Genomic DNA, 19511 nt, shown 5'->3' with positions numbered 1-19511 from the left:
ACGCGGTTGCACTGTGAGTGAGTGCAACAAAAATTCAGCGCAACGTTGCATATCCGTCACAAATCTGCCCTCACTAATTAACTGCCCGCACCCAGCACACCCAGCAATGTGTTCTTGATCTCACGTACATTCGCTTACTCCTGAAGCACAGCACCGCACAGATTATTTGGGCTGCTATACATTTAAAGTTATAAGCGCCTTCTTTGAGATATCATTTGCGGCCAGGTCGCTTCTAAAAAAAAATCAAATAGCTCAGTGGGCTTTAACTAAGATAAAAAAAAATAGTTTAGTTTAATTTGTATACTTTTTAAAGTGAATTGTTTACCTTTTCAATACTTTGCACTCCTATAGTTTCTTGTATTGTTTGTTGTAACGTTCTGACCCCGTGGCCCCTACTGGATGTCTGTGAAAAAGAGCTTCATAGCTCATTAGATTCCTCCAGATTAAATTAATATTTTTGTTTTGAGGTCGTTTCTGAAAAAGAGCTATATAGCTCAGTGGGCCTTAACTGCTAAAATAGAAATAGATTAGTTTAGCATGTTCACATGGTTAAAGCAGTCGTTTGCACTTCACATTTGTCCGGTGACCTCTGTGAGCACGACGGTGTGTGCAGCGCCAATGTTCTGTCAACGTTCACGTATCCGACCTTTTCACATATCCACCGTAAGCTAGGTACCCAGAGTGAGTAGTCGGATGTGCCACATTGCGCCCTACCTCCTGGCACCAACTGCAGTAAACCTTGAGACATTCCACATCACAAATAGACACTGTGGCTTCCACCTCGGATGTCGCTTATCACTGTGAGCCAATGTTGATAAAATGCTGCTGATGTTTTACTTCCCTGTCTCCACTACATCGTTACGCTGCACGGCAGTAAGTGGCGGCGTTTTTGGTTCCTCTGGCATTACAGAAGCTGTACAAGGAGAGCTGGGACAATGTGAAATCCACGGGCTACATCCTCCCTGTGGACTACCTGCCTCTGGTCAATGCCAAGAACATACGCAACAACAGTTTGGTGAGTCGCGGACTCTCAACCTGGGGGGACTGGGAAGGGGGAGACGGGTTTAGAACAGGCATTGACACCAATGCAAGCGACATCGAGAATATTATTTATTGCTTTACGGACGTGCACATTATTTCACTGCGCCTGTAACAATTGTATTGATTCACCAAATTAAAATCGATTCTCATGCTCATGATGTATTTGTCCATCGAATTGTGTGCATGGGAACTGATTAATTAAAATGTATGCAACATTCTCTTTGCAAATGGCGTTCCAGTGTAACATTTAAGTTTTAGTGACTGAACTTGAATGTACAAATTTAGACATACATTTTTGTTAAAAAATACAAACGAGCTGGTAAGATGAGCCAAAATATAATCGAAAATATAAAAATATAATCGAAAAGTATATCATCGATTCTTGAATAAAAATTGGATTCTGACGATTAATAAAATTGCTGAAGGATTGAATAGTTGTGTCTAGCATTTACCATGATTGCATAACATTATTTATTGAGGCAAAGTTTCATTGACCTTAATCATATATTGATGAGTTGTTCCATATATTTTTTTTTATTTCAAATATCCCTGCTGGATGGTTGAAATTGGACAGAGGTCCTCAATTAATTCGTGGCACTGAAACCCTTGACACAACCGAGTTTCGCCACGACCCCCTGAGCCATCCACCCGACTTATTTTCATCCTCCCTCGCAGAAATCTATTGGTCACGTGCACATTTGGAGTTATCAACTTTGTCCTGAGGGGGTGGTGGGGGGGGGGTGTGTGAGTTGAGAGGCACAGGTCTTAAGCTCTGGTGGACTTGGAACAGGCGCGGGGGACTTGGTGGATGACCTCGGCACCCCTGTTTTGCGTCTGTGCAGCTGAAGTACAAAGAGGAGTATGAGCAGACCAAGGCTCACATCCAAGGGATGAAGTCCATGAAGGAGTTCCCATCGGTCGCGCTGCTGCTCAACCTCGCCAAGAACAGGAGCCAGGTTCGTGTTGGCGTCACGGCGCAGTCTCGTTCACGGCGGAATTCAATCCACGGCCGACTTTTAGGAGACACTTGGAGGCCCCCCCCGCGTCTTTCTGAAAGCCCCCCCCCCCCCCCCCGCCATCGGCTCTCGCCTGGCATTCGAGCGATGCTGAGCTTGGCTCTGCCTCCCGAAGCCACGGTCATTTATGTCCGTAAAATACTGTGCGCTTTACAAATTGCGTGATTATTTGTATTTATTTTTATTATTATAACACCGTATAGCTCAAATGCAGCAATTTACCACCGTTAGAAATACTGCATTATTTAAAATAAATATATAATTAGTTAATGTTTCTGCCAATGGCTCTTCTTTGTGGCTTGACAAGTCTGAGCGGTCTTTACGTGAAAATGTTAAATAAAAGGAATGCAGCAACAAGTCTCATTCATAGTTCCCATAAATGTGTGTATTGTTTCCATCTGTGAAAAAGTGTTGGACTTACCTGTGTTAGAAGGTAAGTTGTGTTTATGAGAGGTCACAGCTGCATAATTGCCTTCCTAATATTGATGCGAAACCACAGATGTGACGGTATTTCCTTCTCTCTTTACATCTTTAAAATCAAAAGATTGAGAAATGTATTTCACTCATTATTCGCAGCCAAAGTGTCTCCATTTTCACATTACCACGTCCAGTGGTGAAACATTATACATTCCTATGGAGGGGGTCATATTCCTGCTACGTGTAATGACTGCTCTTAACTTCCTGACTTTCTACAAAGTCGTACTCAATTTCTTAATCCATGAAGGAGGATATGCTATGTCAACCAACTGTTTTTAAGTGAGTGGTATATGGCATTATATATTTAATATAAACACACTTCACTGAAAGCGGAGACAATGATGCTCATGCTTGTATAAATTCAGCTGCTCTAAGTTTTATGCATTATAAGCTCTGGTGAGTATTTGTGAAGGTATATTCGGTACCTTTTGTATATGTGGTGATATTTCAGCCACTCAGCTAAATGCATGCTGAACTTCGAGCTCAATATTGTTGGACATAATCCTTCAGCAAAACATATTCAACACATCTATTGCAATGCAGTGTAAATGAGATGTATTATAGAAGTGTGACAAAGTGATGTTTTGTACGTAGAGATGGGCGCATTCTTGAATGGTTATGTTTGAACACCATCAGACAAATTCACGAATACCAGGTTCATATGACCACATGTAATTTTCTTGCCTTTTCAGTATATTACAATTTTCTCTTGAAACAACGTAAAGGTATTTTTTGGGTTAGATCACGTGAATATATAAATGTGTCGTTAAACCCGCCACCATCCGACACAGCTAATTAGTAAGGTTTGTCACGTGAACAAAATGTGCCAATTAGGTTTCTACTTCAGCACACAAGTGTGTTAGAGAGTAAACCCACAGCATGTACAATTTTAGTACAACTTATAACTGAAGTCAGTGTTAACTGTCAGGATTGATGAAGGGGACAGAAAGAATTGCTTAAAACATCTTTTCGTAATTCCCTCAACATTTGCCGTGAGCAAACCCAATTCAGCTGCAAGTTTTCAACTGAAATTCGAATGACGCGCCCGCGATTTAAGACCAAGGCAACCTCGCCGTGCAATGTCGCTTGCTTTCAGCTGGAGTACACGAAGGGCTACGAGAAATCAAAATCCAAGGTCCACATCCCGGCGGACATGCTGAGCAACCTGCAGGCAAAGAAGTGCCAGCAGATCCTCAGCGAACTGGAGTACCGCCGTCACCTGCACCAGTGGACGTGTCACCCCGAGCAGAATGAAGTGCTGCAGGCGCGCAAGGCCTACGACATGCAGAGCGACGTGAGTGGCGCCGTGCCTGTATCAACGCCTCTTACAACGTCGCGCTTGCTAAACGGAGGATCCCGAGTCCTGTGAACACCGAGCGGTCAGCAACAACGACGGGTACCACTTGAGCCCTCGCCTGGTTAAAATTAAAAATAACGTAGCAACTCACTTGAACTTCGCAGCAGAAATATCTGCTCAGAGGTACAACTGAAATTGTTCACGATGAGGGAGGCGCGATAATGGCAAAGACGACGGGAAGTTCTTCCCATCTGCCGCACGACTCTTCATATGCAGCCGTGCCAGAGCCTCACACTTGTTACTTAAACTCTGTTTCCATCCATTATCAAGTTGCAAATTTTTTAAGTCTAACGTCAAACAATTTTCGCACTCAGTTCTGCAGCACTGATGGTGATTGGGATTCGAAAGAGGCCTCCAAATGTTATCAGTGACTTTAAAAAAAACGAACGCACTTGTTGATAGCCTCAGCCAGATAGTCACACAACAGGGCAAAGCCTCTTCAAGGGTATTTTTGATGAGTGTCCAAACAGTGTCTGAGTTGCTACATGCTTCCCAGCTGAAACAGTGATACTCACAGGTATATTCTTTCCGTGTCTCTACCCTTAATTTTTCTCTCTTCCACTTATCCTCCTCATCTTTACATATATTACATAACTCAAAGAACATCTACCAATCCAAGGCATTGCCTTGTGCATACCCTAGGCCTCGAAGGCCAACACCTTTCTTTCCATGTGGTCATTTGTTTTTAAAATGGATGTTTGTTTTTATGTGTGAAGTAGTTATTCATACCTTAATTCATTATACCATAGCTATTATTTTTGATGTAAAAGAAGCAGCTTATTATTTATGTAGTCATGAAACATGTTTACAGAGTAATGTACAATATTTAACAAGTAGTCAGTTAAACATTGTATAATACGAAACATTTTTAAATGACGAGAAAACCCCACCGCAGCAGAAAGCAATACCTAGCTTAGAATACTTGTGTCCTTTACGTTTGCTTTTTTTTTACAGATCCTGTACAAAGACGACCTGACTTGGCTGAAGGGAATTGGCTGCAATGTTTATGAAACACCCGACATCATGAGGGCCAAGAACGCCTGTGACCTCATCAGTCCCGTGAGTACCCTTGGCTACTCGGTACTTTCTAATGGGTCGTATTTGCTTCCGATATTAACCCTCTTGTGCTACTGCGGTCAGTTCTCGAGGTGATTAATCATTTCGTAACTGTCACAGAACAGTGCAACCACCCTCTCCCTCCCCCCTTGGTAGAGAACAGTCCACGGAAGCAGATATCACAGAAATGCTGCTGAGATCCCTTCAAGCGACACCGTACAAGGGGCAGTACCGCTAGATGGAGTGATGTTCCTTGCATGACAGTCAGAACCAATGTTTGTAATTCTCAAGAGCTGGAACTTAGCCATATGAAGGGCAAAAGATGATTTAACTTGGTGGATTTTTAATAGGGTTCTTAGGGGCCGGGCTGACACCATCAACTCACTACCCTTGAGAACTTAGTTTAATCACAGGCAGCTGCCTGGATTCATTCCCAGTGGTACTAGCTCAGCGCTTGGAGTTCTGAGCCACCTTTGTCACTCAAATGTATACTCATACACTGCACGTATATGTCTGTGAAACATGTAATTACACGAGGTACTAAACCCTCTGTTATCAAAGCAGCGTACCTGTCAACCCATTATCAGTGCCTACCTTATTACAGACCAATTCAGACCTTATTGGTCACCCCATGTCCTTTTAAATCTCAACGTTCATTCTACAAAGACCCATCACACGGGAGAAACACAAACAAATAGACAACATTTTTTTACTCCCTATACAAGAATATGGATAACCGTATGGGTTGACAGGTATGAAGCAGCCTAACATGTAGATTGGAGATCCTGATTGTAAGAAATGTTTTGAAACATTTATTTTTCACAAACAACATTTGTTGATAAATTCACTTTGGAGAAGCGTCCACTGACTAACAGTCGCACACGCGTGCGCGAGGATTATCGAATGCTGCTCGTGAACAGAACGTACTCGACGCCAGCCTCCGAGCCGCGGTTTTGTTTGTGTGTGCGTCTGCCTTCACGCTCTGCAGAACAAGTACAAGGCGGCCGCCATTGAAGCCACAAAGCAGTACAGCGTGGTGACCGACACACCGGCCTACATCACCGCCCTGCGCTGCGGCCACCAGCAGAGTGACGTGAGTCACCGCTCGCGTCACCGCTCGCGTCACCGCCAGCCACTCCGTACCGCCGTACTGAGCTGCCCCGTGCCGTCGGTCCGGGGAAAATGGCCGAATGGCCGCGCAAATGAAACGTGACGCGGTGATCCCAGCCCGTGGGCCAGTGGCCATCAATACGCGCGGTCATATCGGCCTGCAAAAAAAAAACACTGGAATATTATGGGAGTCGTAGATATCACGTAAACTGTTCCCTTGCACAAGTAGTGCAGTATCTCTTTCCCTAGCTCCTAAGAATGTAGATGTTGTTGAGAGTTACCTTACAAAGGAGTAACTTTAGTTGATTTCTCAAATACACTTTGAAATTGGAATGTATTACCTCATTCGTAAACATTCACGCTGAAGCAATTGATTTCGTCCGTGGGTATATATCACTTTATGACAATTGTGATGTTCAGTGAATCATGTAGAATCCTCACGACCGAATGCGAATTAGGTCAGTGTTTTAAGAGTTCGGCTGAAAATAATTTGGGCATCCGTTCAAGAGAAGAGCCGTTCAGGAGTCGGTTTGTCAGTCATCTACATGCAAGTGAAAATATCGATAATGCGTTATTGTTAAATTACCCAAGGTGCGCATATAGCACGTACGGGGTGAATGGTTTAGAAGAAAACGATATGGCACTCGTTGCAGTCGGTCAGGAACTGCATTTGTAGAGAGATGCTAACAGACTCATTGGAAAATATATGATGATATCCATTGATGTACCATGTTAGATACTCCTAGACTCGAATGGCGAGCCAAAGCTATAGTATGGTGAATGTGTCAAACGCTCTGTAATCAAGTAACACGCAGTGCATGGTAAAACTTAACAAGAACAGCCACTGTACTGTGGTTTGGTTAGTAACCACGCTGGGGTGTTTCTAAGGTGGGGTGACTTTGCAAGTAAGTTGGGGTTTGCTCACATCCTCTGACATGTTATGTACATTTGAGCTTAGAAACTCGTGATAATTATTGTTGCAGCAGCGGCAGTTTAAAACCCAAAAAGATTGTATAGTGAGTATTGTACCAGCTTGCTTAGATGCACCTCGGGATAGCGCACTCAATAGAGTATAAGGGTCAAAGAGGTTTACCAATGTTGATGTCAGGTCATCGCAATGCATGAACGCAACATGAGAGTTGCCCACGAGAAGTGGCCTGTTGTTCCTGATGCCTCCCCACCGTCTTGCTTCCTCCCACAGAACAAGTACAAACAAGCGTTCATCCGTGAGCGCGGGAAGTGTGTCATACCCTCGGATTCATTGGCCAACGTACACTCGTCGGACGTTCAAAAGCTCTTCAGCAATGTGAGGTTAACCCCATGCGTGCGCAAACGCGTGCTGGTGGTCACACGAGCAGCCTTGAGCCGCAGCACCTGAACGCCGACGGTTTTTTTTTCTTCTTCATTTTGGTCAAACTTTTACAACAGGATCGTAGAACGACACTTCCCAAAGCTCCAAGAGTCCATGGGATATTCGTCACGTTTAAGATACTTATGCGGATGTGAAGCTATAATCCATCATATACCGTAACTTAAGCATCATTTCTTTTTCTCTTTATTCAGTCACACGTGCGACCGTGTCACTTTCTGCCCATGTGACTGGACACTCCATGAATTCACACTGATGATCAATTATCCAGTGTTATACGTTAAATTGAAGCTGGTTTGTCAATTAACTTTATTTTAGTATCGATTAATCTACACAAGCATGCATTCGTAAAAAAAGTTCATACATTTTTGTATGTATTGCTACGTAAGATTTATTGTCCAATCTGAATGTGTTTTGTCATTCCTTTTCCCACGTGGCTATCTTGATTGTCCACCTGATCACCTCTTCGCTGCTCTTAATATTGCGCCATGTCGTCTGTATGTATGTATGTATGATTGGGTTATTTCACACCGTACGTAGCCAACCGCGCTGATCGGAGGTGCGGGGGAAGGACAACAAACTAAACAAAAAAAGCAGTTCTAAAGAAATGCGTTTTAATCCAGATTTAAAAGTGCATAGCTCCGGTGGCTTCCTAATATCGAAAGGAAGGGCGTTCCAGACGGCCGCAGAAGTTTTTGTTTGATGGTTATCCAAAGGTTTGCATACCTGTCAACCCATACGGTTCAACAGTATTTTTGTACAGGGAAATTGAGTTTACAGGTCCATACGGGCAAAAAATAATTTTTTTTTAATACATTTGTTTGTGTTTCTCTCTTGTAATGGGACTTTGTAGGATGAACTTTGAAATTTATAAGGGCACGGAGTGACCAATAAGGTCTGAATTGGTCTCATAAGGTAGGCACTGATGAGGGGTTTACAGGTATGGGTTTGATAGTTAGCGTGTGTAATGGGGCTCACCATGTTACAATGCTGTGAATATTCTCACATCGATGAGTTTTCAATCTAGATTTAAAAATGCAAAGCTCCAGTGGCTTCCTAATATCGAAGGGAAGAGCGTTCCAGACGACCGCAGAAGTCTTTGTTCGATCGTTAACCAGAGGTTTGATGGTTAGCGTGTGTGCGCCCGTGTCACGGGGCTCGCCATGTTACAATGCCGTGGATATTGTCGTCACGATGAATCTTCAATCTACATTTAAAAGAGCAAAACTCCAGTGGCTTCCAAATATCGGAAGTTAGATCGTTCCAGACGGCCGCAGAAGTCTTTGTTCGATGGTTAGCTTGCGTACGCCGTGTAATGGGGCTCACCATGTTACAATGACGCGGATATTGTCGTCACTGTTGACCGTGCGCCACGGATGGATGCAGAACCTGTACAAGGAGGCGTGGGATCAGGTGAAGGCCTCCAGCTACAGCATCCCCAGCGACTCGTGGGCCTTCGTCAGTGCCAAGGACCAGAAGGAGCACAGTGACGTGAGTGGAGCTGCCACTGCCGAGACAGACACGGCGCATCACCTGACAAGAGGCCAACACCAGCGCCCTTGCCAGCGCAGTACCTGCTTCACCGTTTTGCTTCAGTGTCAGAGCTGATTTTTTTAAAAATAACTACCAGAAGTCAAGCCAAGTTAGTTTATTTCGCCTCGCCTTATGAACGTGTTCTTCATCTCTTGTCAGCTTGATCTTGTCAGTATTGTCTGAGTTCAATATTTTTTCCAATTTCAATTTAGAAGTTTACAGTTTGTTATTTCATATTTTGGCTTTAGTCATATGAACGTACATTTTTTTATCCATCTTTTCAGTTTAACTTTTTTTAGGTTAAATTTTTCACACTTGGATAATTTCAGGATTGTTAGAATGATTATTTATTCATCACATAACTATACAGTAGAACCCCTCTTAATGAATACCCCTGTTCACGACTGATCGCTTAACGACGGGCATCCATAGAGCCCAATGTGTAGTGTATAGTGTAGAGTAGTGTAGGGTATAGTGGTGTAGTGTCTCCATAGGGTCCAATGTGTTTGCTTACCGACCATTCCCCTGTTAACGATGGGCTGTTGTAGCTACAGTAAATATGAATTAATGCATTTATTACCAATGTTTCGTTTAATATGATGCGTTGATAATGTTGTTCGTATCTTTTATGTATTAATATCCATTGTTGCTATCGGAACGAATTAAGGCTTTAACATGTATTTCCTATACTCGCTTAGCGACCAAATCACTTAAATACCGGTTACATGGAACCAATCACCGTCATTAAGAGGAGTTCTACTGTAACTGAAAGTGGAGCGTTTCTCACCCTGGGTATTGTCGAGTTGCACAAACAGTGTCATCCTGTGCACCTTCAAGCTAAACGCAGCCGCCAGGCTCAAGTCCCGAGCGTACGTGAACCCCTCGCCCGTGCATGCCTCTCTGCAGCGCAAGTATCGGGAGGAGTACGAACGGATGAAGGCCCGCTACTGCCTGCCGCGCTCTCTACAGGAGGACCCCAAGGCTATGCAAGCCCTCAAGGCCTACCAGATCCGCAGCAACGTACGCAAGCATTTTCACCATTTCACTCGCCCGCGTGTTGACCATCAAATATATTTTGCAATGTTGGGCCAACGTTGGCATGGGCGTTGGAACCGTTGGACCAAAGTTGGCCCAACGTTGGACCAACGTTGGCTTGGGGTTGGAACCGTTAGACCAACTTCGGCCCAACGTTGGCCAAGCGTTTCCACATTTAACGGGTATCGGCCACACCGGGACCTGTCAGTTTATTTTGAAAGGTCAAACAACAAGAAGAGCTTGATTTCAATGTCCAAATAAACACACGCGTACACGTAGATGTGCTGTGTAACCAAAATGAATTTTATGGTTACGTTGACACAGAAACATACAAACGCGGGGTAAGTATTTGAATTACACAACCATTGCAATGGGAGAGTTTACAAAATCGGTCGTATGCAACAGAATGCTTCGCTACCTTTAACTGTAGTGACAGATGATATCAGAGATACAGTTTAATAATTAAAGTAGATACATATTTTAAAAATATATTTTATGTACACGTCGTCGTACACCTTGCCTGTAACATGGAACCTCCCGTCGTGGCATGTGGTAGCAGATACGCAATTCATACGTTGCAGTATTCGTGATATTTTTGTGCCGGCATAACACGTAAACCTGCCCTCCATGATGGCAGAGAGAGCTATTGAAGGCATCCTGTCCATCCGAGAATTTGACATTACGAACAAGCGTGGCATCTACAGCCAATGGACGTTAATCTAGTAAGGCTATACGGGAGTGGGGACGTTTTGTCTTTTGTTGGCGGGCAGATCCTGTACAGAGACACGTATGAGAAGAACAAGGCGCGCGTGCACATCGCGCCTGACATGTTCGAGATGGTGGGCGCCAAGGCCACACAGCGCATGGTCAGCGGCATGGACTACCGCACGTACCTCCACCACTGGGTGTGCAAGCCAGACCTGGCAGTCTTCAGCCACGCGCGTAAGGTCAACGAGCAGCTGAGCGACGTAAGTCTCTGTGTTTTTTAGCACACGCGTGCGTGCACACACGCATGGCGTCCATTTGCCTTTTTTTATGCCCTGTTGAAGAGTGAGGGAGCGTACGCGTGAATTTGTGTGTAACTTTAGTTTAGAATCGTACGCACATATACATGTTGCACTTCTTTCGCGCTGTACGTAGCCAACCATGCTAATCGAAGGTGCGGTGGAAGGACAACAAACTAATCACAAAAAATAAATTATAAAGAAATTAGTTTTCAATCTAGATTTAAAAGTGTATAGTTCCCAGTGACTTCCTAATATCGGAAGGAAGAGCGTTCCAGATGGCCACAAAACCGCATCTGAACGCGCGCGATGTAGTGACCGTCTTTCTTTGATGGCTAACTAAAAAATCGCTGTGAGGATAACCAGAGTTTGCTTGATGGTGTATGCTCCTTGATGAGATCAGCATGGTAAAGCATTGTGGTTAAAACTATTTACAGATCCGAGAAGCATCCTTTTTTTTTTTTACCTGGTGATGCACAACTCTGGTGGCAATTTGTACCCACCAGGTGTGAGCCTCCTCGAGGTTGATTCAGCGGCGTAAGGTCCACATTATCCCTGGATAGCCAAAGACAATCTAACCCAGTGCTCGCCGTACCACTCCTGTCAGTGGCCCTAGTCTGTTAACCCACAATATATGTTGAACTTCTTTTACACCGTACGTAGCCAACCGTGCTAATAATGGCCTGTTTCCTCTTGTCAGTGCGCTTGCACAAGTCCAATCCACGCGGCCTCACGAGTGAACCCACCCAGCCTCGCGTAGATAGCTCGGTGACATCGCTGCCGTGAAGTGGCAAACTGCAGCTGTTGTTTGAGGCATTGTTCACGTATAGGTGTGTTGAGGTGGTAAAAATGTGTAATAGATAGATGTATAAATGTACATAAGCTGGATATCCTCAAGCGAATGATGCCTACAAACAAATGAATTAATTCTACCTTCATTGAAACTAATGTATCAGGTGGTCAGTGGTGACTGTACGTTTGGAATAACTAACAGCAACACCGCCCCCGCACGGGCAGAGTGATGCCCACTTGCGTGGTGTGTGCCTTGTCACCTTGTACCGCACAGGGACAACCGTCTTAAGCGGGTCCCCTACGCTAAATTAAAAAAAAAAAACTATAGCTGAGCATTGGAATGTTTTGAATGAGATGTGTTGTAAGGGGCCTTGTGATGCTGCTGCATTTAAGTGCCGAACAAATGGAAATCCTCATCCTTACTTTGCTAACCGTTTGCGTGACATTATATTTTCAGGTGTATTACAAAGACGATCTCAGCTGGATCAGGGGGGTCGGTGTGGCATTGTGGGACACACCAGAAATCAAGCTCGCCAAGGAAGCGTACAACAATCGCAGCGATGTAAGGCCCACCTCCAGAAACACATGGTCACGTAAACACATTCATCACTTTTTTATATTATTTGTTTTTAAGAATCTGTGAGAAACTGGTAAATGCCCACTCATACGAAAATGCGTTAGCTCGTATGAGATTGGTTTAAAAAAAGAAGTTTGGTTCATCATTCTGGCACCATTGTGACTAATGTAACATACTTGAAATTCAGATACATCAATCTGCACCTTTGAAGCTAATGTAAAGGGAAATTACTTTCAAACTTCCACAGACGTAGACTATAAATAGCTATTGCTAACATGTGCGGTATTCTGTGAATATGGCTATGTGATATGAGTTGATCAGATGTGTCGTTTTCCAAATATTTAGAATAAACACTGGTCCTCTTAAGAGTGCTTAGGGTGTAACATGTGTTCTTAAATGGCTCTGACGCCTCTGCCTACAATCAACTGAGCGCATATTTTAGGGGCTTACGTTCTTGGAAACAGTGACATTCAATACTTAAGCCTTACCTAAATAATGGGGTTAGGTACACGACAACCAAAAATAGACAACATCACAATGGAAATGTCGAACCGTGCGAAATATCAAAATAAAACTAAATACTTAATAATTGAAAGAAAATCTAAAAACCCGTTACAAAAAAACATTCCAAGACAATAAATAGTCATATGAATACTGAATAGATACTGTACTTACAAAAGGCCAAAACTAACCCCCGCAGCTTAATTGGTATGGAGGTAGGTTGCCTACGATAGGTCGAAACCGCGAGCGATAAACCCAAAATATATAAGGGTCTCCTGTGACGTTGTGACGGTGTGCAGGATGGACGAGGAGAGATTTTACTGAGACAGCCATTTTTGAGTGACGCCCAGAGGTCAGAGGTCATGGGGGCTGACCTCAAGCCAGACGGCGGTGGTATGACTGTAACCGCTGAACGTGTACCCGCTTTCAGCACCTTGCAGATCGAGCGGAAGAAAATAAGTGACGACAATATTGCGGTGTCATCAATGGCGGTGAAATTGACGTTTGTTTTGTTCTCCATCCTTTAACCCCCTTGGTGCCTGGTGCCACAGAACCAATACAAGGCTAAGGCGTGGGAGACGATGTATAACTACACTCAGGTGGATGATGCTCCTGAAATCAAGCAGGCAATTATCAACGCCAAGCAGCTGAGTGACGTGAGTAAACATACGCAGACTCCTTCGCACTCCGCTTTGATTCCCCCCCCCCCCCCCGACATCCCATTATAGGCACCCCATATGTGTATTCCAAATACTTTCATTATTATTTAATTTGCTCTTGACACATTATTTATATGATATATTCTTCCCTTGTTTCTGAATGGATCGTTTTAATGCAACTTTGCAAGATGTATGTATGTTTAACTTCTTTCGCACCGTATGTAGCCGACCGTGCTAATCGGCGTTGCGGGGGAAGGACAACAAACTAAACACAAAAAGCAGTTTTAAAGTACTGAGTTTTCAATCTAGATTTAAAAGCGCATAGCTCCCCAGTGGCTTCCTAATATCGGAAGGAAGAGCGTTCCAGACGGCCGCAGAAGTGCATCAGAAAGCGCGCGATGCGGTGACCCTTTTTGTTTGATGGCTAGCCAAAAAGCCACTGCTAAGCCAGAAGCCAAGATTAGTTTGTTTGTCCTACATCCCTTTTGCCAGTGCTCACGTTGCTTGTCCGTTGCATCATGGCCAGCAAGGACGCGCGGAAGACCGGTGACGCTTGCCTGCATTTTAACATTATTTTCTCATCTCCCTCTAATCCCTGCAGCTGAACTATCGCCACAGCTACGTGAACCACATCCGGGGTCACGTCACGTCGATCAAGAACACGGTGGAGTTGGACCGTGCGCGCAACGCAGCCCTCATACAGAGCGAGGTGAGGCCCTACAACGCCTGTCGTTTGGAGCGGCACGGCAGGAGGCAGGGCCACCGTTAGCTGCCCTTAGCCAGGCTACGCCGCATGCGGCCTCTCGAGCAGCACCGTGGCTGGCGGCAGTGAGGGTTGGTGGATCGCACAAATTCGTGAAACACTTTCTGGCAGTTTAGCTGGAGGATTAATTTACTGCTGTATGCCATTCGTGCAGCGAATGAGAGTTATCCCCTATCGCGCATCTGGGTTTTCTCCGGGTACTTTGGTTTCTTCTCACGTACGTATGTTGAACTTCTTTCGCACCGTACGTTGCGGGGGACGAACAACAAACTAATCACACTCACTCATGCAGTTGGCCAAACATCCCAATATAGTATCACAGAGCTTGGATAATTGTTGACACCGGATGTGACTGAATTCCCTCGAGTCTGAGGTTTCCATGCCACTGAATCATTCTCTTTCTCTCAGAGAGTGAACGTAAACTGTGTGCGTTACAAACTGTAAACTATTATTACTATTCTACTCATAGGCCAGGTTTCGATGGCGCACACACCTGTAATGCAGTACCTCGGAGGCAGGAGTGGGTGCATCATGTCGACTTTTCAACCCCACCAACCCGTTGGGGCGGTGAGGTGGCCAACTAGATCGCAGAACATCCGAATGGTTTAGCGATCCCATCTGTGCAGTCATTTCAGTTGTATACCCTCACATGCAGGGGGAGATTTTCTCCCGGGTACTCCAGATTCCCTTCCACGTGCAAAACATTATTTCAAAAGGAGTAATGCCAAACGTCCCATTGTTGGGCCTTCCTGACAAGGAGTCCTGGCACACAGTGAGGAGGCGTTCCTTCTGTTGTCTATATTTCTTCCTCGGCACCTTACTCATAACGCAAGTCGAAGGTGATTGCACTCGCGATGGTTTAGTAATAGTAAATAATAAATTAAACAATTTCGCGAGCGGCAAACAAAAACAGCCTTTCAGCAACAACAACAACAACCGTATTTCAACTGTCAAAAGCGTGTTCTACTTAACGCCCCCCCTCCACCCCCCATGTTGATGTCACGCGCAAGTTTTTCCACACGAGGTAAATATAATAAATTGATATTATTGTTATTGTTGTTACTGTGCTCTAACCGCCGCGTGCCGTGTGCCCCAGTTTCTGTATCGGAACGCCAGTCGCAAGGCCCTGCCCTCTGGCTACACAATCCCCGTGGACATGCCTCTCTACGTGCAAGCCAAGAAGGCCGGCAACATCCTCAGCGATGTGAGGCCCACAGCCTGTCAACTACCTCAGTACACAGCAGCAGCAACAACAACAAGCACACTTTCAACAACAACTACCGCAGCACACACACAACACCTTCAACAACAACGGCCACAATACACACACAATAACAACTGCTACAGCACACACACACACACAACACCTTCAACAACAACCACCGCCATACACACACAATAACAACTGCTACAGTACACACACACACAACACCTTCAACAACAACGGCCACAATACACACACAGTAACAACTGCTACAGCACACACACACACAAAACACCTTCAACAACAACGGCCACAATACACACACAATAACAACTGCTATAGCACACACACACACAATACCTTCAACAACAACGGCCACAATACACACACAATAACAACTGCTACAGCACACACACACACACAGCACCTTCAATAACAACTACCACAACAGACACAACAACACCTTCAATAGCAACTAGCACAACACACACACACAATAACAACTACCGTAACACACACACCTTCAATAACAACTCCAGCAACACGCACATAAAACAACACGCACAATACCTTTAATAACAATTACCGCAACATACACACACTCACAGGAGCTCCTCGCACTGCACATCAATTCAAGGAGTGCATTTTTCTCTTATCTACGACACCTTCAATCATGCGCTGTTTGTTGCTGGCCGCTGGGCGTGTTGGGGCGGTTTGGACCTGTTCTCCGCAAGCGCAGATTAAAGCATCAGCAATGGCTCCTGCAGCTGCACACAGGGCAAGAGAATCAGCTGCAGCGGCCTTGTCTGTAAAATGCATAAATGGACAATGACCATGACAGTTATGGACCATCGCAGCATGCGGTGCTGTTCATAAAACAAACGCAACAAAAGCAAATGATCAGATCTGTAAATTACGAGAGAGAGCCACCATAACAGGAGTAGTGTGAATGTGGCCACTCCACGTGTATGTTACCCAGAGGCAGCAGTGAGCATCGGTGACTACACTGTGCTTATGAGCCATATGAAAGATGAAGCCGGTAAACAGTTGTCTATCTCTGTATCGCTGTCGCCTGTGAGTCGGTCACATTATTTTTACGGTGACCAAAGACAAGACGACCACAATGCATTTCTTCAGGAAATGCTGATGGTTTTTTGCCTAATGCACCATAAGCCTTGGGCGCTGTTTACACGTGTCTGCGTGTTGTTTCAACCTTCGCGGCAATGTACTTGCAAAAAACAAACACAGCAGTGACATCTATACTCTTTCAGCATAAACCACAGCACCGCTGGCCTTAATAACACCACCACTGACAACAAGTGTACCAGATATAACAAATTCACAGTTTTATTCACTGAAAATTTGAACAAAGACAGATGCATTTGCCACCGCGGTCGCGTTACCAAGTGAAAATCCCGTAGGGGTTTCTCCGTTACTCACCGCAGCTCCCATGTACCCACAGCTCAAGTACAAGGAGACCTACGAGAATAACAAGGCCAAGATGTACCACCTCATCCCCGACGCGTGGTTCTTCCGCAGCGTGCAGAAGGCTGAGAATGTGCAGAATGAGGTATTGCCAAAATCCGGGCCGACTCGGGCCCCACAAACGCTCCTCTCTACGCTTGCATTTGGGATGCTCACACGCGGAATGCTGTTTGCGAAAGAATGACAGGGCCCCGTAGCTGGACGTCTTGGCGCCCTGGGGAAAGGTGCATGTGCCAGCACTGAAATATTTGATCCCCTCTGAGCCGTTCTCTCTCTTCGAGAGCGAGTGATAGCTGTGCGTTCCAATTAGAAATTGTAATATTAATCCATGAATCGATGCGTCAATACACCTCCAGTGTCTGTGGCTGTTTTATTGAAAGCGCAGCTGTTGCTGCCGCGCATCTTCTAACGGCGAGCTCGATTAACACATTGCTATTTTTTTTATGCCCGGCGTGTAATCCCGTTTGGTGTGTAATTGATTAATGCGGTGTATCTCTCCAGCGCTTGTACCGTGAGATTTACCACAAGAACAAGGACAAGATCCATCCGTCGGCCATTACCCCTGAGCTGCGACAAGTCAAGATCACACAGCACGCCATCAGCAATGTGAGTACCTTGGAGAAAGTGTCGTGCGGTCCCAGTACTACAACGCTATGTGGGACCTGCTTTCATTCCTCACCGACATAACTTTGCCACCTCCGTCCGGGTTTGACCCAGACAGTCCGGGGATTGGCATCTGTCTTTGGGCGGCAGCAGGAATTGATTTGTACCAAGATCTAGTGGAATTGTGTTGACCTTTATCGAAGGATACTGCACAGTTTTGATAATTAACCTCGCGCTGACTGAGAAATATGTTCAGCCGAGTTAACTTTAGTTCAGTTTTGAAACATCCATGTCTTTTTTTAAATATATACAGGCTTTAGGGGTCTGGGTCGAACCCACGACCTTTTGTATACCAATTTATTTTATTTTATTTTGAAGTACCCTTTGAGCTAAGAAGCTCTCAAGTTGGGTTTCATCAATAAAAACACACCGTTTCTGTGCCAGACATAACGCATTAGAGAAAAATAAATGAATAATGAAAAGGTAAGAAATCATATCATTTAAAATATCAAATGTATCTTTTAAAAGTTTTAGCCAATTAAGGAATAAAAAAGTGCAAGATTATGCATGAAAAGTGGCAGTGGTAAAACACACCGTTTGCCTTGAAACACTCAATTTTAATCCCCGATAAACATTTTAAAAAGTATAAATGCGCCATCAATCAACAACAACGTTGCACCGAGCAAAACGCAGCATCGTTAAAAAAAATAGTTGTGCAGACAAGGCACAAGAATACAAAAGAGGTCACTTACAAGCAGACGATGTTCACACATCGTATTAATAACGAGACGATGTTCACACATCGTCTCGTTATTAATACAGGGGGCTTCAAAAAAATGTGAACACTTCAGAGAATTTGCAACAATGCCACAAAAATATGCTGCCTCCGGGCTCTGGAGACCAACTGGAGGAGATTCAGGCACGTGTTGACAATTATGACGAACAAGTGGGAGACTCTTTGGCTTTCTGAAGCTATTAACATTACATGTGTTATCATGTTACAGTGCATTATCCGTTATTTTATCCATTAAAACGATCGTCCCATAGAAGTGTCAACATTTTTGGAGCACCCTGTACAGTGGCAGCTCGGCAGGAATGCACTGGAAAGGAGTGATTTAAAGTGACTGAGTGACGGTAGTGAATGTAGACCAGGCCAGGTTGTTAACATCTAGCCACCCCTGATCAGGACTGCACTGTCTTGACAAAAAGCTGTGAAGTATTGTTAAATGTGAAATTAGTTCTAAGCTATTTAAGATTTGCATGCGAGAAAGTTCTAAATAAATGCCATATATTCGTCTATGTATCATTTTTGCTGAGATATAGGTTTAAACAATTCTAACAATTTATTGTTTTAATTGAATTCAGTTGTTGATAAGTGTGTGTGTGTTCATGCATATAACTCATTACTGAAGCTTGTTTACGTGATAAAAATAAATTGCTATGTGCATATTCTTTTGCACAAACCATTTGGTTTGTAAGCAAGCTGCGCGTGCATGCGTGTGTCGGGTAATGTGGGGAGCGGTAGTGTAGTGGTTAGCACGCTGTGCTACAAACCCAGTGACCTGTATTGGATTCCCGTTCACGGGCGCCAATTCCAGTGACGATTATCTGAACCGGTCCTGGGCCTCCCCTCGAGTGATTCGGTCTCAATTGAGTAAGTGGTGCGATGTGTAAACATCGCCACTGGGGAGACAAATGAGGCCGGGCGTGGTGCTTGCCACCCACTCCTTCATGTGCCGTATTCGCCTTCATAGGTGCTACTCGCAAACAGCATTTGCCCCATAATAAAGGTTTTTGGGTTAGATCGCGTAAATATAAATGTGTCGTTAACACGTCACCACCCAATTAGTAAGGTTTGTCACATTAACAAAACATGCGAATTAGTTACTACTTCAGCACACCGGTGTGTTGGAGAATAAACACACAACA

The 19511-nt window shown here is 44.5% G+C and overlaps 1 protein-coding gene across 13 annotated transcripts in view; it reads left to right on the top strand.

Annotated features, from left to right (window-relative positions):
* NEB (nebulin) overlaps window positions 1-19511 on the top strand; it is a 211709-nt gene that overhangs the window by 108899 nt on the left and 83299 nt on the right. For all 13 annotated transcript variants that reach the window (XM_076068129.1, XM_032957177.2, XM_032957174.2 and 10 more), the window contains 15 exons: window positions 911-1015; window positions 1884-1997; window positions 3631-3828; window positions 4846-4950; window positions 5936-6040; window positions 7259-7363; window positions 8813-8917; window positions 9866-9979; window positions 10765-10962; window positions 12248-12352; window positions 13420-13524; window positions 14129-14236; window positions 15387-15494; window positions 16957-17064; window positions 17481-17585. In XM_076068129.1, the coding sequence (XP_075924244.1) occupies window positions 911-1015; window positions 1884-1997; window positions 3631-3828; window positions 4846-4950; window positions 5936-6040; window positions 7259-7363; window positions 8813-8917; window positions 9866-9979; window positions 10765-10962; window positions 12248-12352; window positions 13420-13524; window positions 14129-14236; window positions 15387-15494; window positions 16957-17064; window positions 17481-17585 (1788 nt within the window). The remainder of the gene's footprint in view (window positions 1-910; window positions 1016-1883; window positions 1998-3630; window positions 3829-4845; window positions 4951-5935; window positions 6041-7258; window positions 7364-8812; window positions 8918-9865; window positions 9980-10764; window positions 10963-12247; window positions 12353-13419; window positions 13525-14128; window positions 14237-15386; window positions 15495-16956; window positions 17065-17480; window positions 17586-19511) is intronic.

Source organism: Petromyzon marinus, chromosome 19 (assembly GCF_048934315.1).
Source record: "Petromyzon marinus isolate PM22_M1 ecotype Great Lakes invasive population chromosome 19, UKy_Petmar_22M1.pri1.0, whole genome shotgun sequence".
Taxonomy (NCBI): Eukaryota; Metazoa; Chordata; class Hyperoartia; order Petromyzontiformes; family Petromyzontidae; genus Petromyzon; species Petromyzon marinus.
This window is presented reverse-complemented; position numbering and strand designations above follow the sequence as displayed.